General features: G+C 42.7%; 1 protein-coding gene across 1 annotated transcript in view; it reads left to right on the top strand.

The window, feature by feature from the left end:
• The window catches only part of TMEM132B (transmembrane protein 132B), a 259,572-nt gene that overhangs the window by 197,431 nt on the left and 39,235 nt on the right, over positions 1-22,906 (top strand). Inside the window, exon 5 of the mRNA XM_077835357.1 lies at positions 3,793-3,936. Within this exon, the coding sequence (XP_077691483.1) occupies positions 3,793-3,936 (144 nt within the window). The remainder of the gene's footprint in view (positions 1-3,792; positions 3,937-22,906) is intronic.

Genomic DNA, 22,906 nt, shown 5'->3' with positions numbered 1-22,906 from the left:
GAAAAGTACACCAGAATTGTTTTGGATTATAATAATTTTAGCAAATCATCTAATTTATATATTAAGCTTGCTTAATAGTCTTACATTGCCTTGCTCTTTGATCTGAAGCAAACGGTGGTGAATAGTTTATCTAATGAGGTTAAAAAAACCCACGTCACAACCTGCCTTGTAATTTCTAAGAGGTGCCATTATGGGACTGGAGAATGGGTTCCAAAAGATTAGTTCCAATGTTACAAACTTCTTTTCACGAGATACACACAGGGGGAAAAATAAAAATAATAAAGGAATGCAATTCTGCAGACAAATGTTTCATCTCCATGCCTTCTTCACTAAAGACAATCATTTCAACTAAATGCCAAAAGGCATTTAGCTGTAACATTTGTCAGCAGAACAGGGCTGGCTTTAAGTTTCCCTCCTGATTTACAATTGAGTATTTTTATTAGATTTACTGTACTGCCACATGTTTTGTTAACCTCTAAGAAATAAGCCGGCCTGTACATTAATCATTAGGATTGATATTCATCCTCGTGTACAGGGCCAGCAGAAGGTCCTCTGCATTACTTAAGCAACGCAGTGCAGATAGGGGTAGGATGTTTGCAGAATGGCTGCTCACGGATACTTGTGGGGAAGAAAAATGCTCTTGTGGTTAAGGTGTTGGACTTGGGACTAAGGAGACTAAGAGTTCAATTTCTGGCTTTGGAATAGACCTTGTCTACACTTGCGGTGATGTGTAGGATATGTATAGCTATCCGACACAGTGTAGCACTAGATGAACCGCTATGCTGATCTGTTGGCCAAGAACCTCCACCACAGGTGAGGAATGCAAGTCTCGGCCCGGCGGAGCTCCTCGGCCAGGCTATGACCATGTGTTTCAGGGGAAGACACCGCGCTATGCAGCACAGCTATTTAAAGCCTAATTATTTGGGATTTTCATACCACTCTTGTGGGTTTCATAGAGGGGGGTTCATTAATATCCACGGCAGTCATTCCTCAATAATCCCTACTCTCGGTAACGCACATACCAGGTTAATACGAAACGTTGGCAATCACAGCTTTATCGTGACTCTTGACAAGTCTCCCATTCATATTTCCCCACTCCCCGGTTTGTCCAAAGCAATGAGTTGTAAACATTTACAGTAGATGCACATAGGGTTTATTCATATTCAAATAAAGCCATTATCCTGGCCCGGAGTTTTGGTAGTTTTCTACTCTTCCTCTAGAGTATTTCTCTCAGTAGTGCCATCTAATCAGGTTTAGGTTTTAATTAAACAGCTGTCATTTGCTTCCTAGTTCTGTTGCGACCTGATGTTGTATTAAATTTTAATTTAGCCTAGGCTGGATAAGAAGTAGATTCCTTCAGACAACAAAGAAACACTATTAGCAGGTTACAGTTGTAATTAAGAAAAGCTCTGCTGAAGTGCTAATGCATTCAGGTACAGAGAAGGAATTAGAGATAAACACTTATGTAATTATTATTCAGGGATAGAGCAGGCAATATGAATATGCAGCTCCCACATGAGTTAATAGAATTCCATTTTTTGTATGCTATCTATACTTTTTTTAAAAAAAGCCTCAGTTTACAGAAGCCAGACACGGGTGTTTACCATTTCACATCTGGGACGTTTTAGTCTCTGTGGTTAAGATCCTCAGCTGGTGAAGCTTGGCATAGTTTCATCAGCTTCAGTGGAGTTCTGCCAATTTATGCCAGCTGACCTGTAAATCAATGTTATTACCCTTCTGTAGATTTCAGGCACTGTCAGTAATAATCACTACAGACATGTTAAATTCAGGAAATGGTTCGTCTCTAACAAGCCCTACTACAAAGATATAAAAGACACCTACTTGAGTCTCTCTGAAATGTTGTTACTTGTCAAAGATCCATTTTAAAAAATATGTAATATATATATCTTATGGACAGGCAATTAGTTCAGTTCAGACTTCACACTCTTTCTCACAGAGGAAATACATTTTTGGAGTCTGAAAATAGTTAACTCGTAAAAAGGTCTTAACACAGTCTATTGTAATTGCACAACACTGGATCCAAGCGTCTGAGATATTGATTTTATATTGTAACTTTTCCTCCCAGTGAAGTTTATTTTTGTGATGCAGCAACTGCTAATCAGCACGGCGAGTTTCTCAACATGCTGAGAGGAACACGGGGCAACACTTTATGTCAAGATCAAGATAAAAGTATTTCAGAACATCCAAAAATAAACGGGCTAGTGATGTGTCAATTCTTAGACCTATTCTCTTGTCCTCAGCTTCCCAGTTCAGATAAAGTGTACAAAAGGAATAACAATCCTTTTGTAACCTTTGCATTAACCTTCACTAGTGCCAAAGATGATGTCAATGTAGCTGATAATCACCAATTGGTTTTTAAAATGAAGCTTGTTGGGCCCCATTCTCCTCTTGCTTACACTGGTGTAAAGCAGGAACAACTGCTGGTTACTGGTATAATAACTGGTGCAAAACTGACATAGGTGAGATCAGCCGGGCCCATATAAGCCTTTGAAGTCAATGGGAGTCTTTCCATTAACTTTGATGGGCTTTGGATCAGGCCCTGAGTGGAGAGTTATGTGGTTCATATTCCCCTCCCCACCAGAAAGAGTTCTCAAAAGTAGGATTATTCAGCTGTACTTGTTAATTATGTCCCTTGTGGGACGTATTTTTCTACCTGATCCTTTGAGGAAAAAAGTCCTTTATGGAAGAATGACTTGGAAAATTGCATTGTGATAAAATGGTCCAGGTGAAATGCAACTTATCACAGGGGCATCACCTCACCATTATGTATGGGTCCTAGGATATATTACATATATACACACACACAAGCATATTACTGTGTGTGTCTATGTATAATGTCTGACTGTATATGGTTTGCAGGTTGCTCACCAATGGTTTTGGCATGGATGAAGCAGCCTGAATTTGATCCTATATGTCTTCTGCAATCTACATTTTTTTCTCCACAAGGTGATACATTTTGGTTCTCATTCTTGCTCAATCTATAGTCCTTGTAAGGACTTTGCAGGGTTTTTGTTTTGTTTTTTTTCACTTCTGCTTCTGTCATCTATTTCTTTTACTCATGCTGTCCCTCCCTACTTGATGGCAGCTGGTTATAAATGAGACTGATCAACATAAATGAACATTAAACAGTCATTTACTGCACAAAACATCTGGTTTATGCCTTACCTAATGGAGAACAAAGAATGTAAATATGGCTTCATGGCCAGTACAATGTCTCCAGGTGGGATTTTGATGGGGAAAGATTTTAAAATTTGCATTTGGCATTCTGTTGTTTTTGGTGCCACATCTCTTTCTAATGTGACATGAAATGAAGGTTTCACTCAAGCCCCCAAAGAAGGAAACCACTTAACAGGCACATCTTTTAAGGAGAATTTGGGAAACAATGAGGGGGGGGGGTCCTTTTATCGTAACACTTGGTATCCACATCTACAACCACTGACATAACTTGGGAGGTAGGGATGGAAAGATTTGTGTAGCTCTATAAAGATTGTGACATATGACCCTGTCTTCTGCAAAGCATTAAGAAGAATGCAGAACAAACCTGATTTATTGCGTCATGCTGGCGATATCTATTGGTGTATTAATAATTTGCTATTTTGTATCATCAAATTACTTTAGCAGTGCACCTAATTTTTAAAATTGCAAGTCAAGGATGAAGGTCAATAAGCATCATGACTAATTTCCGACAACACTGGAAATGTCTACATTGTGCCCGGTGGCCATGCTTCTTTAACGTGCATCCCCTTTTTGTGCATGTGTGTGTATGTGTAGGATACAGAAGTCCTCAACACGGCCATTCTGACAGGGAAGATGGTATCTGTTCCGGTGAAAGTTGTTGCTGTGCACGAGGATGGTTCTGTGATCGATGTTTCAGAGTCCACTGAATGTAAATCAGCTGATGAAGACGTCATAAAGGTATGGTGGCAAAACTAAGGTGTGCAAAGTGGAGAGATGGAGCTTCCCCTTTCTGCCCCACCTCATCGTGCCCCTGAACAGAAGCCAACCACAATCTCTGTCCTTGTGCGCTCTGTGGCAGTTCAGGCCCTCAACTTTGCAGTCATGGAATCCCACCCAGAAAAGATCCAGTGTCAGTGTTCAAAAGGGCATTTGATTTCTGGAAGTTATGCAGGGAGAGCATGCCCCTTCTGTATTGTGGAACCCAGCAATGCAGGTGCTGCGTGTGTGCCTAGCAGAGAGGCTGGTGTGAATCCCTGGATTGTACAGCATGAATGCATGAACACGGAGAGTGCAGGGCCCTCAGTGGTGCTGAACCACCAAAAGAGGGAGAATGGAATCATGGCCCTGCTTCTTTTTTTGCTTGCTAGCAGATCAATGCTGCTGAGGGGGAAGCACATGCTGTCTGGTGTTATACTTGGGAAGAATCAATCCATCATTCAGGCACCCTTGTTGCCATGCAGTCCTTCTGCACCCATTATTACATAAATAGTAAGAGTTGCTAGGATTGATATATTGCCAGGTTGCTAATACACTCCTGACCTTTTTGACCTTGTTTTTCCAGTCCAGAGCTTCTCCTAAGCAAAGACATTGCACTCTACCAAATTCCAAGGTGGCTTTGTGATGTGTATAAGAGTGACAATTAGACCAAGAGTGAAATTCCAGTACTATTGAAGTCAATGGCAACATTCCAGTTGACTTCAGTGGGGCCAAGATTTCACCGCAAAGGACTTGAACTGAGTTCTCCAGAGATGAAAGACTACTTGCACTGATACATTATGCCACCTGGTACACAAGAAAGCAGATTTTTTTTTTTAAAAAAAGTAAGATCTATGACTTTTTAAACCACCTTGTCCCACCTACTGTAGCAAAAGCAGACTTTGCTTTCAAATGTAATAGGTTAAATCGGTTCCCTCTACATTAACACCAATCACTGGCGAGACAAAGGCATTGTAAATATGACCTTTTCAAGTCATTGACTGTATAACTTTGCCACTGTTGTTACCATATAAAACAAAGTCATTCAAATTATTATTATGTAGACATAAGGGTAGAAAAACATTTTAACTGGAATTGTGTGTCTATTATGTCTGCTTTTTGTTGGTGGTGCATAAACATCAGATCTGAGTAGGATTTCTCTTACCTTTATCCTTACCTCTATGGAGTTTTCAAAGAGTAGTCTGGGAATGGTAGTTGTTTTTCTTTGTCTGAGTTGCAAGGACACACCTGTTACAGAAGATAAGGCTCTACACTTACCTCTTCTGCAAACAGAGATCCTGTGACCCAGGAACTTTCATACTAACTACCTCTGCAGCCTTTGAGAAAGAACATTCCTTCTGGTCTTCTAGATAGTAATTGTGTCTTCTCTAAATACATTTCTAGATCTGACAAACCATATTTATATGTTCTCTGTAGATTGCTATTTGAAGCACCAAAGTCCATGTCTTAGTATTTTAACTCATCATTGTAACCTTTTTTTGTAGATAAGACCATAGAGGTCTTAGTAGATAGCACATACTTTGTCAGAGAATTTTTCATGCTATCTTAGGAGAACAAGAAAATGTGTATCGTCAACCTATTATTCATTTTGAAGTATATGTACATGGATTTTCACCGGATCCAAAAATTCACCCTCTCGTCTTATTTAAAAAAAACTTGGAATGACTTCATTATCAGCCATTGCATCTGGTATGTGGTAACCAAACACATTTCAATTTATCTCCAAAGACAATAAAGGGGAGTGGGTTAAAGAACTTTTTTTGTAACATTACTGGTGAAATTTTAGGGTATCTATTGTCAAATTAGAGAAGGTGTTTGTAGAAGTGTTACTAGAAGAGGAGGTGTTTTCATCAGTATCTTGTAAGTCTTGATAAAAATCGCAAAAAAACCAAAAACCCCAAGACATACTTTGGCATGCTGCATTTTATGACGTGAGCAAATTCTCTTATGCCACATGTGGACAAAAAGGAATTGTGCTGAAATGTGTACCGGACTCAACATGCACTTCAATTCAAATTCCATTCAAATTCTCTACATAAGGTAATTGATTAAAGAACGATAGTGATGTTCTATTGTCAGGTCTGGAAGGATCTGAACCAAATCATACGACATATGAGAGGGGTAGCTGTGTTAGTCTGTATCCGTAAAAACAGGCTTTGAGTCTTGAAGTCTGGAAATCATACTACATCACCCTCATCATCAAATTCAACACAGTATTTTATCCACAAACAATTTTTCCTGACTGCAGCTTCCTTAATTATGTTATCAGTTGAGGTTTTCACGTCCCCAGACCAATGCTAGCTGGCTTTGTGCATGTTTGTTCAGGTTTGCTTGTATTTTTTGTTTCACTCTAACCCAGAAACTCCAACCCAACACCTAAGTTGGTGACAAAATCTATAGCCAGGCAACGTTTGCTTGCTTTTGGTTTTTTTGGGGGGTGCACACTTTGCTCTTGTTTTCATGAACACAAATAATTTCTGAGTTATCTAACAGAGACCAATTTACAGTACAGCTGCAGGGGGAGTTGATGGGGAGGGGTTATTTGTTGTGCATTTAAGTAAAATGTTTGTAAACTTTAATGGCCTGGTTCTCATTTGCAGTGTGACTCCGGGTTTCACCACTCTGGCAGTGTAATTAAATTTGTGACTGCTTTCTGATCCAATCGCATTGCCAAATGGGTGTAAATGGACCTTAGTGTAAATGAGACTCAGTCAGGCCTTATGTGTTTCTGTTTCCCAGTATATCCACTGAAATAAAATCACACTTCCTTTTTGCTTTCAACCCAATTTCTTTGAAGTCTTTACCAGAGGACACATGAATGAATATCTCCACATGTGACCAACTTGATTTTCAAAGGAGCACAGTCGCCCGCTATAAATTTCACTTTTATTTTTTTGCTATGTACTGTTTGCTATGCTGCTGTTCTTATCTGATTAGTGGCTCTGTTATTTATCACTTCACAATGAATTCAGGTTTCATAGGGGTAGCCGTGTTAGTCTGTATCAGCAAAACCAACGAGGAGTCCTTGTGGCACCTTAGAGACTAACCAATTTATTTGGGCATAAGTTTTTGTGGGCTATAAGCCACAAGGACTCCTTGTTGTTTTCACAGTGAATTGTTGCTCTTGTAAACTCAAGAACTGAGGGGTTTTTTTCACTTCAGAAAACCAGATACAGGTCTGTAACACAGAGCTTATGGACTTACCTTTTGTATTAGTAAAGTGTCTACTAGTTCTAGAATTTTCTGTGTTTAGAGAAGATTGGATCACGTTAGACATAAAAAGGTCAGGAAAAAGACTTCCTCCCTAATAAAATTAACATCTGCAGCCTATAGGGAGGTGTTACATTTCAAAACACTGCCTGTTTAAAATCCAGTTAGTTCAAGCAGCAGCCCTCCGTATGGGTATGCTGTCAAAGCTGGGCATGAAGTTGTTCTGGTTCCTGAATTTAAAAGGTCCACTGGAGCCGGCAACTAAATAAGGCTTGACATGACCTCTAAGAAAAGAGACAAGCTTTCCAGTTGCAGTGGTGAATTTATACACTTTGTGAAAGCGAGGCTCCTGCCCTTTGACTGCTTTTCTTTTCTTTTTCCAAAATAGGTTTTATTCTCGGGCAGAATAAGAACTAAGGGCCTGATCCTAGGTTTATTCAAGTCAATGGGAGACTTTTCTATTGACTTGGCTGGGGTTTGGATCGGCCTTAGAACAGTAGATCAAATCCAGCACCCTATATTATCCCATTTGCTTCAGAGACTGAACAGGGTGTAAATCAGTGCTTAATTTAGCCTGCTATGTGAAACTTTCTGGCATCAAATTGATAGATTGATAATTGATAGAAGAGACTCTCACCTGGGACCATGGGACCATGCACGCCCTTTGGCTATTAGAACAGGTAGACCATTATATTACTAATTATGTAATTAACCAAAGGCAAGAGGTCTGAATCTCATTTATGCTAAGGCCAATTACCTCACCTTAGTCATGTAAAGGGGCCTAAAAGTGGGAGTAATTTTATTTTTTTGGATAATTGTAACAACCTCATAATGTATTTTACCCCAAATGATTGCTATGTTCTCTCCGCCTTAATTCCATCTGAATGTGGTTTTTAGCTGGGAATTTAGCAGGCTCGAACTCACGATTGTTAATGATCTGAGTTGGAATTTAGCACGGACACGGGCGGAGGGGTTCGCTATCTATTTCAGAAAGAACATGTAGCTGCCCCCCTTGATAAGCACCTTTTGAAAAGTCCATATTGATTTCACTTCCAGACACATTTCCATGTGCCATACAAAGTTAAACCCTCTCATAAAAGTTGTCAGTTGGGTTGGATGTAATTTACTAATTTTGTGCTTCTTTACACCATTAATTCCATCCTGTATTGTTCCGTCCTAATTGCAGAGATGTCATATTCTGTTGGCCAGAACCAAGAGCATTGCATTCTTAACCTTTTATGTCTCTTTGGTAGATTATGAGTTAGTAGATTGTTAATGAGACAATCCTTTTTGCTTATTTCTGTCTTTGCTCTGAATTACAGTGATGTAATTCCACTGAATTCAGTGAAACCACTCTGGATTTACACTGATGTAAATGAGCATAACCATGTACTATTTATGTATGTTACCAAGTATGTATACATTTACGGCTGCCTAGATACCATGTTGATTGGGTGCTGTATAAATATGTAGGGCCCAGATCCAAAAAGGTGCCTAAGTCTTGAGTTTAGGTGTCTAAATCCCAGTTTTTGCTCCACTGTGATCCACAAAACTCCCGCTGAATCCTGTAGCCACCTAAACTCACTCATGACTATAGTTTCTGCCTCCGGACATGCACACTGCTGCGTCTCTCTCAAAGCATTTCAGTTGCCTAAGTTGAGTGCAGGACCTGATCTGGTAGGTGTGCTCAGGGAGCTACCTATTGCCTACCTTATGACGGTTAGCCCAGTGGTTGAGTACTTGCCCTGGAGGTAGGAAACCCAGGTTCAGTCCCCGCTGCCAGAGGAGGAGAAAGAATTTGAAGAGGGGTCTCCTGACTCTCTGGAGAGTGCGGTCACCACTGAGCTATGCACATTGTCATGTGGGGCTCCCTGAGGCTCTCCTGTGGAAGCTGTTCCACAGTGGATAAATAATGAAAGAGTGATTGTAACAGCGGGGACTGGGCCCCGGGTCCCCAATTGGGGCCCTAACCCCTGGACATTCTCACTGCCTTTCTTTCTTTCTCTCTGGCTGAATGTGACAATGGAAAGTCACTGGGCCAGACCAATAGGCCAAATTCATCTGTGCTGTAGTTCCATTTGTTTCAGTAGAGTTAAACCACAGAGGAATTTAGCCCAGTTTTTCTTTACTGAATGGACTCTCAACCACACTTATTAGATTCACAGGGCCTGATTCAGATCTCACACCCATGTAATGCCACTGATTTCAGCACAGTTACTCATGATACATCCTGTACTTAGGGTCAGGCACCTTCTGCCTAAGCAGAAGCATATATTGAAAACACCGGTGTCATAACATCCTGAGGACTGTTAGAGAATGCATGTCCCTTGTTAGCTTGCCAGGGGAAAGCACTCTAATGCATTATTCCTCATTTTCTGGTAATATGCTGCCTAATTATGATGAAGGTCAAATTCAAACCATTTCTGCCCACTGCTTTAGTACTGCAAACCGTATCTTGAATCCTCCATAATTAATGGTAAAGCAGTAGAAGACCGAATTTCCCCTCCCACCACCCACTACTTCCTGTCTAGCTGTAGCTAACAGGGCTTCGTTTCTTTATCTGATATTGTAACGAACAGTAAAGCTGGTGGTTGACACAGATTGAAACATGACGGGGGGAAGGAGAAACCTCATAGGAGAGAAGGGGGATCACACATACTCCGCCCCTCCCCTGCTAGCCTGTCCTTAAAGCCTACGTCAAGATAAAGAATACATCTGGGAATGAGCTTTTCTGGAACAGGAATAAGTGTAAACACCATTTCCGCTTCTGTGTTTGTATAGCACCTAGTACAATGGGGTCCTGGCTCGTGACTAGGCCTCCCCCAGGTGCGACTGCAGTACAGCTAAATCGTAATGTCTGGGTGGGATGGGCTAACTGCGGAGGCTAACGTTTTTCAGACCCGGGTCACTACAGTTACGCACCTGAACATGACTACTGTGATTTTCAGAGATGCTGAGGTGGGGAGACCATGGGCGCTTGGGACATCTGAAAACCAAGGTGCCCAAATTCTGAAAATGTTGCCCCCTAGGGCTAAAGGCCTAAGGGGACTATTTAAATAGATTCAGCCTCTCTGTTACCTACATGGCAGGAGGTCCTTTCAAGTGTCCAAGTGCAGAATGGCAACCCTGGATTAGTGCTGATGAAGGGGTACGCAACCCCCACTTGTTCCATACTCAGAGCCAGGTGGCTGAGGGCCTTTCAGGATAGTAATTTTTCAGTGACATGCTAAGCATATATGTGACAGCTGCCATAGCAGGGATTGAAACGGGACCCTCCGGAGCTAAAAGCATGAAGTGCTCCCGCTTGAGCTAATGCTCCTTAGCTGGGCCTGTTACAGACTCATGTTCTCTGTGGATCTGCCACATAAGGGGCCTGGCTCTTTTTGATAGGTTTTTAATGTCTTTGTGACAGAATTAAGAGTCTTTGGCCCAGATCCACAGAGGTAGTCAAGGCTCCAAACTTCCAATTATTGCAATGTTTGCAGAGATGATGTAGCTCTGTTAATCCCAGGATATGAGAGAGACAAGCTAGGTGAGGTCATATCTTTTATTGGACCAGCTGCTCTGCTGGTGACCGAGACAAGCGCTCGAGCTACACAGAGCTACTTCAGGCCCAAAGAAGAGCTCTGTGCAGCTTGAAAGCTTGTCTCTTTCACCAGCCACAGGCACCGACTTTCCAATGTTCCAGGGGGATGCTCTGCCCCAGGCCCTGCCCCCACTCTACCCCTTCCCTCAAGGCCCAACCCCCCACCCGCCTCTTCCTGCCCCTGCCTCTTCCTGACCCTGCTCCATTCCCGCCCCGCGTCTTCCCATCCAGTTCCGCTCCCTCTCCTGAGCGCGCCGTGGCCTTGCTTCCCCCCCGCCCCCCCGAGCCTCCTGAACACCGCGAAACAGCTGATTGCGGTGGGCGGGAAGCTCGGGCAGGGAGGTGAAGGCGCTGATCCGTGAGGCCCGCTGATGGGCAGAAGGCGCTGGGGAGCGGGGGGAAGCTGATAGGGGGACTGCCGGTGGGTGCTCAGCACCCACCATTTTCCCCCTGTTGCTTTGCCATTAAAATCGCTGATCAAGGGTGTAACTTACTGTAAATAACATGGACCAGGAATATGAAGGCTAATCTTATCTATCAGTCTATCATTTCTACAGTGTCTGTCACCAGACTACCTAAGAGCTTTATTCAGTGCCCAGTCATCGCTCTCAAGGAAATTGTTCACTCCAGGACTCAACCCTTTCTGGAAGCAGTGGAAATACGATGCCAGCTTGGTTGATGGATTTACCTTGGTATCAATTGGTTTATTACAGCATGCCTTTTAGCCAGTTTTTTTTAAAGTCAGTTAGTTCAGTGCTGTTGAAAGGTTCAGCAAAGACAAAACAGGAGATGCCAACACTATCCCTCCACAGTACAGATGGTCATGGGTAGCAAGCTGCCCTGAAACTGCCTCAGCCAATGGGAGTGAGATGGTTCCATTTAGTGGGTTCAGACCCCAGGTCCAGTCAGTCTTTTTCAGGATAGGGAGAGGGCCAAAAAGGCGCTAATTGGTGTCACTGGACCAGTATCACCAAGCCGTAGGATGGAAAATACTTAGTCATTGGGCCAGAGAAAATGAGAGAATGACTCTGTAGCCCAGTGCTTAAGGCACTCCCCAGTGACCTAGGCGACCTAAATTCAAGTCTCTGTTCCGATAAGTATGTAAGGATTTTATATCAAGTAGAACAGTTTCAACAAGAGAGATTGAGGGAGATCCAGCCATCACCCAGTGATTCAGGCACTCTCCTGGGAGGACGAGCCCAGAGTTCAAATCCTTGCTCCACATCAGCCAGAGTGGGGATTTGAGCCTGGGCCCCTCACATCCTGGGGGAGTGCTCTAACCACTGGACTAAAAGTTGGGGGGGGGGTGGAAGGCAAAAGCACCCCCATTGTTCTGGGTAGGGCACTAGCTGCTAGGCAGCTTCGGAAAATGCCCACCCGAATGGGCCCTTCAGGTGAGAGTGGTAGTGGAATGACTACCTCGAGGATCTAAATTTTGGATGTAGGTGCCTAAAGTGGCAGTTAGCCACTCATTTCCTTTGTAGAGCTAGCCATTAGCCTTGCAGTGCCTCAGCTCCCCATCTGTAAAATGGGGATGCCACTACTTCCCTACCTCAGAAAGGTGGTGTGAAGATAAATACATGAAAGCTGTAAGGCAGACCCGACACTTTCACAATGGTATATAGCAAAGATTTATTAGCCTGGCACTTTTGAGACAGCTTATGGCATAACGTGTGTGTCTTCTGGAAGCTATTTTTAAATACGCAGGGTCTTCAAAGGTAGTTGGAATGTCTTGTCTGAGGGAGGAGAACACGTGTGATGACGTGCAGTCACACAGCTTTCAGCAAAGGTGCTGCTGAGAGGAAGACAAAACTCAGCGGCTTTAGTATTTGGCTGCCATTAGAGCAAACAGTGTAAAAGGGCATTGATCCTAATCCTGGGAAACGAGTGCTTCAGTATTTTATGTGAGTCTGAAGTGTAATATTGCTGAGGATAAACACTGAATATTTCATATTAAGAGATGAACTGAGAGAACACTGGCCAATTAGCCAGAACAAGGTTAGCAATAGCAAACTGTTGTGGGCAGAAAATGGTAAACTCTTAAAAGTTTCACCTCAGATTCTGCAGCAAATTAATTTTGCTTTATAAACTGTAACGGATGGGCCACTTAAACATTTTAATTAGGGATGTGTGAACCTCCTGGAGTTTGCGGCTTTATACCGCTTCAACTATTGTTCATGCTCGGAAAATGAATTCACATTTCCAAACGTTATTTTCCTGTAATTAAAACAACCCGCCTGATCCCTGAGTACATACTTGGGAAGTTAGGCCGAGCCACGGCCACACTGCCTTTTCCAGTGCGTTAGCTCGAGCAGAGCTAGCGTATCAGTCTACCCGCACCGGGAAGCACTGTCCCAGGTGCAGTGTAGACATACCCTTAGGGGTCTCAGCTACAGCCAGGCAACTGTATGGAAGACAGTGGGGTTATATAATTCATTCCATGAAAAAGGTAATACAGCCCACTGTGGTGGAACCTGGTGGGAAGGAATGATACATGCCCCTATAGCTCCTGCTCCATTTGGGATGGATGTAGGGTGGAAATAATGCTATGCATATGACAGAGCGCCCCCTGAGGGGTGAGTAAAGATGATTTGTGCACTCCGTTTTGCTATCTAGGTATATAGCAGGATAGAAGAGATGTCTTCATCCTTAATGGCCCAATCCTGAAATGTGTTAAGTGCCTGCCAAGGAGTGCTGAGGCTCTGATCTCCTGCTAAAGTCCCTGGGAATGTTGGCAGCTCTCAGAAGGTGCTCAGCATCTTGTAGGATTGGGCCCTCACTTTGCGCTCCCTTGGTTCTGTGGGCCTTAATCAGATTTTGAAAGCTGTACGTTTTGTAGTTTAATTGATCCACACCTGCATTTTGGTAACGTGTTCCGAGATGCACTCCCTGGAGAGGTATAATTGGACTTGAAGACAGAGCTGATGAGGCTGACACGCCACCGTCATTTTGAAGTACCTACAGTAAATTTATTTGACATAAAAAGCACCTGCCATTGACAGATACCAGCAACCTTTCTCCTTCAGGGGGAGAGGTCTCTTTTTGCATTCCCGTCATGTGGGGGGAAACTTGAATAAAGATGATCTTGTTTTCCTCATAGGTAGAGCTGTAGGAGGTGAAATGTACAGGCAACTGGAAAGCTGTGCATCCTTGTTGTTGAGCACAAGACTTCCTTAAAGAACTGGCACCCGACTGTGTTTTTTCAGGCTTTTTATTTATTTATTTATTTATTTAAATCCAATCAGAAAGAACATCAGCGATTTATTGGGCTGACACCAATTGGGCAATTTACACTATTTTTTTCATGCTTAGTTTAACTAACTCTGTGATACAGGAGATAGGAAATGGATGATGTTCACGCTGTGTGGCCCTTTTCCTTCTTTCCCTTGCTTCTTGGGGCTAAATGCTGGTGTCCTTATTCAGCAAATCCCCCACTAGCTTCAATGGGAACAGCTCCTAAGGCTTGAATAAAGATGGCAGGATTTGGCATTTTGTTTTCCCCCATGGATTCTTAGGGCCTGATTCTCATTTACACTGGCATCACTTTAAGGCCTTTTTATATTGCTAGATAAAGATCCACTTTCACTGCCAGAGTGGTGTAAAGTTTCCTCAGTGTTAATGGGAATCAGCTCCTAAGTGCAGGGTCCATGTAGTTCTCATAAGCATAAAGTAATGGTTTAAAATCCTCATTAAAATATTTATGATCAAGGTCCTTATGTTCAGCATCAAGTGGCACCTAAATTTTGTGACAAAGCCTCTGGATGTTGCAGCTCTCCGGTGTGACAGATTGGAAATTCGCTGGCAGTTCCTGGGGAATTAAAACATGGCGGCTTTCACTGAATTAAATACAAAAACAAATAGCCCTTCTGTTATTTATTTGGATATTGGATTCAGTTGATTTTACTCTGCCTTTAAATTTTCGGTGTGCTACAGAATTTTGTATGGACAACATGATGTGATGTTGTAAAAGCTGCCAGCATGGAAGATACATTTTGGCATCTGGGTAGGTGGATGTTAAGGCTTTTAGCTACTGGGAAGGTGTGGTTAGTAGTATGTAATTGTTGGATAAGCTAGCATGGGTGTTTCTATTAAAATGATCGGCAGTGACACAGTTAACAGCGTTGGCATTTTAAATGACATCAATAGCTTCCAGAGTTAACATCCTATGGAATGAATGGGTACTGTTCACACTTAAAGCTACTGTTGTAGACTGTGGCAGTCAACACGATCTTTTTACATTTTGTTCAGATTTGGGGCTTTTTATTTAGAACCTTATGAGTAGAAACTTAATTTTGTTTTGAGAAAATGGAGGCTTAGATTCTCCACAACAGCAGGAGCGCTTCATACAGATTGAGGGCATTCGGTGACGCAATAGTTGTAATTAGACTGGAGAAGCCTGTGGTTTAGAATAAGTGCTTAATGTGTGGGTGCGTTGGTAGGATGGCTTCTGAAGGCAGGCCTGTTACAACAGAGCTAATGCTTGAGGAGTTAGAAGTGATACGCTCAGCTTTAGCCAACAACTCATCACTTTATTCAGTCCAGGAAATTATTCAGTTCCTTTTGTTTTCAGGGTAGGCCCTAGCTCTTTTAAGTTCTATTTCTCACTTTTCCCACAGTCAATTCATAGTGATCTCAAAGGTGTGCTGAGACGTTCTAACCACTGAACAATAATTTAAAAGATGATGAGTATTAATCTAATTTAAGTCTTGATCCTGCTAAACTTGTGCTCCCATGAGTAATCCTTACTCATGCAAGTAGTACTATTTACCCCATAAAATAAGGATAAGAGCCTCAAACTATGTACAACTTGTCTTTAAATAGGATACAGCAGATCACTAAACGTTACTCTGCTGGTACATGCAGTGTTGTTGTATCTGTGTTGGCCCCAAGATATTAGAAAGACAAAGCAGTGGGGTAATATCTTTTATTGGACCAACTGGAGCTCTTCTTCAGGTCATGCTCTGCTGGTGTGTTTTTCAGTGGATGTCCAGTCTGCTTCTGCTAGAGGGTGCTGTATGACTCAAGATAGGGCAAAGGGTGACAGTTCTGTCCTTGCATTATAAGTTGAATGATACAGTCCTGCTACACACTGGACCACTGCAAAGAACCCACAACCATTAATGCAAGTCCAAATTGGAAATCTGCGGTAAGCCAAAGAAAAGATAATTTGTGCCATAAATGGAGGAATAACGAGCAACGATACAAAGGTCCTCGCAAGTATCAAACAAGGGTTGTGAAATGAATATACACGTTAATGAAGAGGACCTAGGCATTTATTTGCATTTTGCTGCTATATTATTGGTAGAGTGCTGGCAATGAGCTTAGACCTCCCCCCCCCCGCACAGAACATTGTCTAGCCTTGACGAGATTACAATTGAAGAAGACAACCACGCTGTGGACACTCTGAAAGGTAATCCTTTATTTAGTTACTAGTACAAATATCCAGCACAGCTCAGCAGTGAGGAGAGAATGACATTAGCCAGGGAGCGGAGAATGCAGATTACCCAGCAGGACTGACAGCAAGCAGAGTTCTCTGCTCTAAGCTCTGTTGTCAAGTGGGATAAACTGCTAGCAGGAAATGATAGTTCCTATTCATATGCATTATTTAGTTGCTCTTTTCCAATTGGTCCTTTTGAAAATACTGTTTGGATTTAATTTCCACCCCTCCCCAAAGGGTCTCTCACTATGTTTTTATGTGAAAGACTAAATGAAAATCTAAAGACACACAGTGCTTATTTTGATCTCTTACACTCCCCATTACCCACTTCAGGGTGACGTTAATGTATGTTCTTCCTTATAGTTTTCCTTAATTCACTCCTTTCCATCGAGGCCCAGCACGTAAAAACTTTCCAAGCCAGTTTTTAACAGCATGAGCCTACCTGGTGCTTGCTGTCTGTCATTCTAGGTGACATTTTATGCCCTCAGTCTTTTGGAATATGATGTCATTTTTTCCAGTCCCGAATGCTGTTTGGCCAGCTGATCACACCGCCTGCTGCAAAGAAATATAATATACCTACAGCACTACAGATAAATGTAAGCTTTGATTTTGTCAAGTCCCCAAATCAATGCACCAGGGTGATCTCTTAAAATGGTTTCCTTCTGGAAACTGTCCAAAAAGGGGTATCAGAAAAGATATTCAGCATTTGGTTATTAAGTGTATACAGGGCAGCCCGCTGTTCCTTGCCGGCAGAACGTTTGTTTTAGACAAGCCTTTCAAAAGTACACATTGCCACTGGAGAATGCCTTGGTGCACTTTTTATCCGTCCCTCCTGTGAATCAAAGTTTTTAATAAGTGGGAATGGCACGGTACAGCTGTATCTCGGAAGAGTTAGCTAAAGAGTCCCTGTTATACACCAGCCACAGTCTTGTAGGTTTCCCCAAGCTACAAAGGGACCAGTCTCAGAGACACTCGCTACAGAAGGAGAAAAGCCTTCCTGGGGATAAATAATTCATTCCCATGTTTGGAATAATGCTTCATTTTACACATTACAGAGAGCAGGCATACAGCTGCTAAGAGACTAAGGAAAGATTACAGGAGCAGAGCCTCTCAGCCAGGTACAATGGCTCTGATTCATCCCTGCTTTGGTGCTTGAAGCAGGCACGGGGAGGTGACGGCTTGCGCCTACTGTATTCTGTGGGGTGCTGGGCTGGTTTTGCCCTGGAGAAAGTTATAGGATGGTCATAATTGCACATCGACTACAATGGCCTCTCCTACCTCTGGCACATCCCATACTCCACCCTGTGTGAGGGCCTCCTTCTGGGGAGGGTCAGGGGGGAACCAGAGATGGCAGGGTGTTGTGCTTTTGCTCTTTATACAATGAAACACCACTATGCAGAAACCAACCCCGTAGGGTCCCAAATAACAATGCTCACTGAGCATGCACAAACATGCATGGCCTAGCTACAGATGCTCTGCTACTGTGACTGGTTTCTGGTGGCTTCTAGGACATAGAACACAGTTCATCACTCTTCATCAGGGTGTCCACACCACACATCCCACCTGGGGCTCGTTCAGCTGGTCGATACAGGTGTGAGACCATGGCCCTGCCCTCTCTGAGGAGTCCAGCAGCAGCGCTAGCATCATGTAGCTCTTGGGGCCAGGGGACAGCAAGCGCTCTGGCTGTGCCCAGCCTGCTAGCCCGCTCTCCGTCCACGCAGGAGGTTGGCATGTTCTAGCCCTAAAATTTTAGACAATACAGAGATAAGAATGGCCAGGCTAATCACCAGACCATTATTCTTTCACGTTGTTTCTTAATAAATCAAAAAGCTACATCTGTATAAATGTTTCCCAGCATCCTTAGTGAACACCCTGTAATGATAAATATTTGGGTTACAGCCTTTTTTTTTTTTTAATTGTTGTTGTTGAGTACCGTTGTGTAAAGTCTAACAGGCAGCCATTTGCTGAGTCCTTCTGTTCTTCTGAAAACTGAACAGTCGGGCTTGTTTAATCGCCTTATGTTATTATTGATAGTCTCGTGGAGTGTAAATAATTTTAGTGAGGGGAAATGTATTAATGCCAGCTTTGAGCTCCTGAATTCTTGCAATAGGCGGCCTCCAGTCTCGGGCTGTTTGAATCATGCACAGAGGAGCTTGCAAAGGAACATGAATCCTTTCTGACGCTTCCACTGAAGTCGTGTGTGTGTCCGGGGCTGGGCTGGGAAGGCTTCGAATAATTCTGGTCACACATGGTCACGAAAGATTAATTAAACCTGGAACAGATGCAGAGAAGAGCGACTGGGATGATCAGGGGAATGGAGAGTCTGTCTTACAAGAGAGGATTAAAAGAGCATGGCTTGTTTGGTCTAGCAAGATGAAGGCTGGGAGAGGATGATCTTTATGAACACAGCCGGGAGGCCAAATACCAAGAACTGTTTGAGCTAAATGACAATGTTGGCACAAGAATGAATGGTTATAAACTGGTATTGCATACATTTAGGCCGGAAATTAGAAGAAGGGTTCTAATCACCATAGGAGCAAGATTCTGGAACAGCCCTCCAGCGGGAGTAATGGGGGCAAACAACCTAACTAGTTTTAAGATGGAGCATGATAAGTTTATGAATGGGATTATATGACAGGGCTGACTGCGATAGCAAGAGCCTGGACTTGATGACTCAAGAGGTCTCTTCTCCTCCTGTGTCCTGCAATGATCCTGAGGAATTTTGTGGAGCGCTTTTAAGGTCCTCTTCCCCAACTGCCTTATGATTTAAGAATGATTTCTCCATCAATCAGTGCTGAGTTCAGAAAGTGCTTCAATGATCTCAGGGAAGGGCTTGAAACACCTAAAAATGGATACGGTACTAAGTGTCTCAGGAGGGGAGGAGTAGGTTCAAGGTAACAAATGCTAAGGAAGTATGTATGAGAAAGAAATGTTACCAGAAATATGCAGTACATAGAAGATGAGGCATGAGGCCCAAATCTTCCTCCCTGCGTAAAGCCTAATTAAACAGGCTTTGCACAGGAGTATTTGCAGAGAGCAGTATCTTCCCCTGCTTCTTAGCTACCACTCCAGCCTATGGATACTGCATCTGCATCACTGGGTGCCAAATGGAAGGAAAAGGGTGGCCAGTGCAACTGCATAATTGCAGATCAACTTACCATGCTCCTGCAACTCATGAGCTGTTGAACTCTTTCCTTTTCAGCTGTGGAGAGAGCTCCTGCAGACCCTGATTCTATGCCTTTCCGGCTGTATCTATGCCACAGAGGGTAGGACCTAAGCCTCAACATATAACAAAACTGTGGAAACATTTCCAAGAATTCAAGTGTCCTAAACACTGTAGTGAAACCAAAAGTTTTAACTGGAAAAATGAATTTGGTGTGTTGTTTTAATTCTATTTTGAATAAAATCTTAGTGGGATAATCCCCCTCACGCCCCAATGCATGGCTAGAAATGAAGTGTATTAAATATTTCAGAATATTTCTACACAAGAAAGCGTCCAACTGTGAAAGGAGGTGTTCCTTCATGTTGAATCAATAAGACTGTGCTCGTGCCCTGCATCGAACATGAGTTCACTGAAAAATTGGTGACCTATAGCAATCTATAGTGCTGCAGAGGCTAAGTCATGTTCAACAACAAAAAAGAGGAGCAAAATATAGAAAAGCAAACATCTTACAACCATGAAAGAAAGGTGCTCTTTCAAGTTAAAGCAATAGGACTACATCTATGGCCTGCATAAAACACGAGTCTTTAACAGAGTTATTTCAGTAAACGGCGTCTATTGGCTGTAGTAGCCACAAGCTGACTTCAGAGATACCTACCGCAGGAACATGGTGTGTTATTAAAAGGTGAGACCTGAGTAAATTTAGACAATGCACAAACAAAAATCAATGCCTTTAAAAACTTGAACTCTCCTTCCTTTGGTGTCTTTGCATTTAAGCTCCATGTTACGGTAGCAATAGACGCCATTCACCCTTTGTCAGGTGTATTAACACCTGCAGCATATAGAAAATAAAATTCATGGTGAGTGTAAGACTCTGGGGAATACGCTATTTGGATGTGGGTATTGTAGCAAAAAGAATGGTTTTGGTTTTTGTTAATGACAGCAACACTTTCTAGGGCATGTTAGATCTACAATATGTCCCAAGGTAGAGATGCTTGACCTGGGTGTCACGAGCTATGGAGAGGTGAGGTGCAAACAGGTGTCAAGGGTGCTAAATAGGAAGGGCATCCCCCAGCAAGGTAGGAGGAGGTTTAGGTGGGGGTATGCCAGTATTGAAAAGATTGAGAGCCACTGTCCTAAGGAAGACTGGATGGCTATTATTGCAGAAAGTAATAAATGAAGGCCCCAAACTAGCAAGCAGCTGTGCAACTGCGAATCCTTGCACCCATATGTCATCATTGGCAGGACTGGAGCCTCCGAGAAGTTATGGAGTGTTCCCACTACAGCTGGTAGGAAAATTTCATACAGTTCAAAATGTTTATGACAAAGAGCATGCGGGGAGGAGGGATTGTCAAAGTTTTCATTTTTTTAACTACTTTCTAATTCCAATCAGAAATAAAAGGGGGATAAAGAGACTACCATCTTCCTGAAAATGGAAGCAGCTCGTATGTTAAAAATCTTAATCAAGAGAGGAGGAATAACTGGCAGTTACTAAGGGTCTAAGTGAAGAACACAAATCCACACCGTGTAGAGGTCAAGCACAGGAGTTTATTACGTACAGAGCTGACGGAGTGTCACCTCGCTTATTAGACTCAGAGACGCTGTCAATCGATTACAATGGAATACATGGATTTTCCATTGGCGGGGAAAATGATGGGGTAGGCAGTCCCACACCCCCGGATAGGTTTAGCTGCCAGACATGCTAGCACAGTAGCCAATGGTCAAAAGGTTACATAATGTCTCCGCCCGTAGTCTCAAGTTAACAAAATTAACATTTAGCATTTAATTAGTACTTTAATAAATGTATTAGTATAGAATATATGTTGGATTCAATTTGGGGTCCATAGGACTGAAGTAGCTCCTTTGATTGTCCAACAGATACATATCTAGGGGTAAAAGCAAAGAAACAATGAACGTATATGGCAATAAAGATTGTCTTTCAAGTTGCTTATTTGTGTTTTAAGGCAGGCATTGGTTCCTGGGAAAGGGAGGTGGGAGGAGGCCGTATCTTATACTGACATGTTCCAACCTTTTCATAAACTCAAGGTTGGATGTGTGGGAAGAACATCTCCCTACAGAAGAAACTAACACAACAGAAACAGGGCTTCTTTGTTCTATTTGCAACTTGGAATAAGACACAGTTATTGCCCCCCGCATCTGGCGTTTTGCTGACCAGGCATATCTTAGCAAAAGCAAGGTTATCTTTAGTTATTCTGCTTTCTCTTAGCTATTGCTAGGCCTCTGACCTCTTGACCAAACTCTGGACTTTGGGCCCGTACACAAATCCATATACCAGGTTATTACATTAGTAATGGATTTTAACCCATCACTAAGTCTGAAGAAAGTTATGATGGTAATATTTGAAATAGAAGTGGTAATCTAAAAATATTACAGCAATATCTCCAACTCCCGAGAGAAGGGATAGAATCAGAATTCACAGATTATTCACTGAGATGAGAATATTAAAAGGTGCTGGTAGAACTTTGTTTACCATCCGGCGGGGAAAGCTCTTATGTTCCCAAGCACACGGGAATTGTGATGGAAAAAGGAGTCTTCTTACCCATACTATGGGGCAACGCAGCTGCTTCATTGCCCCAGGGCTCCCGTAGCCAATCGCAAGTGCTGTATTCCAACTACCTTGGAGAGAGATTTGACTGGTAGATCTGCAGGTTCCAAGATGCCTGGCCCTGCGCTTCCTAGACAGCAAATGGAGATGGACCCAAGGCACAAATTATTTGAATTTGAACATTCCTTAAGCTTGGTAAACCCAAGATGGTTTGGGCCCATCTCCTGCAGAAATCAAATCACTTTTAAAAGTTATCTTGAGAAATGCAAGGGGAGTTTAGACATTTGGAACAGATGCAAACAAGGCCTAAGGAATTTTTGTGGGAAAGGAGACGACTGGACCAGTTTAAAGTGAGTATTTGAGGCTATGCGGAACAAACTTTTATCTTTTCACACAATATGGAAATGTAGTGTGAAAATTCTGTTCCTGGAATGTTTAACTCCTTGGCATTGTTAACATGGTGCAGCAAAACGTAGGGTGAAAACTGGACCTGCCAGGGACAACTCAATTCCCTATTTTGGAGTTAGGCTAGTATTTTCAAAAGAGTCTAAGGCAGGTAGGCCCAGTCTTTTTAAAGTATTTAGGCATTGCTCCACCTACTGGCAGAAACATAGGCATCTAGGAAACTTTAGGTACCTACAGGGTTATGTGGCAGCCGAGTGATGGTTTTGTGGCCATCGGTGCTTAAATGTTGGATTTAGGCACCTAATGAGGCAATTAGGCACCCAAATCCCTTTATGAATCCAGCTCTTACGTGCCCGTCAGTTTTGAAAATGGGACATAGCCATCTCAGTTATACAGGTCTTGCAACGCCGAGCTGAGCAATGCCTAAACACCTTTAAAAATCTTCACCTTATGCATGGAACTCCAACTAAATTTCAGTGGCATTTGGACATCTAACTCCATTAAGTACTTTTTTTTAGGGGGAAGGGGACAGGGCAAGGAAGGACAAAGGAATACGCATATATATTT

Source organism: Eretmochelys imbricata, chromosome 15 (assembly GCF_965152235.1).
Source record: "Eretmochelys imbricata isolate rEreImb1 chromosome 15, rEreImb1.hap1, whole genome shotgun sequence".
In the NCBI taxonomy this organism is placed as follows: Eukaryota; Metazoa; Chordata; order Testudines; family Cheloniidae; genus Eretmochelys; species Eretmochelys imbricata.
The sequence above is the reverse complement of the archived record's forward strand: the minus strand, read 5'-3'. Positions and strand labels throughout refer to the sequence as shown.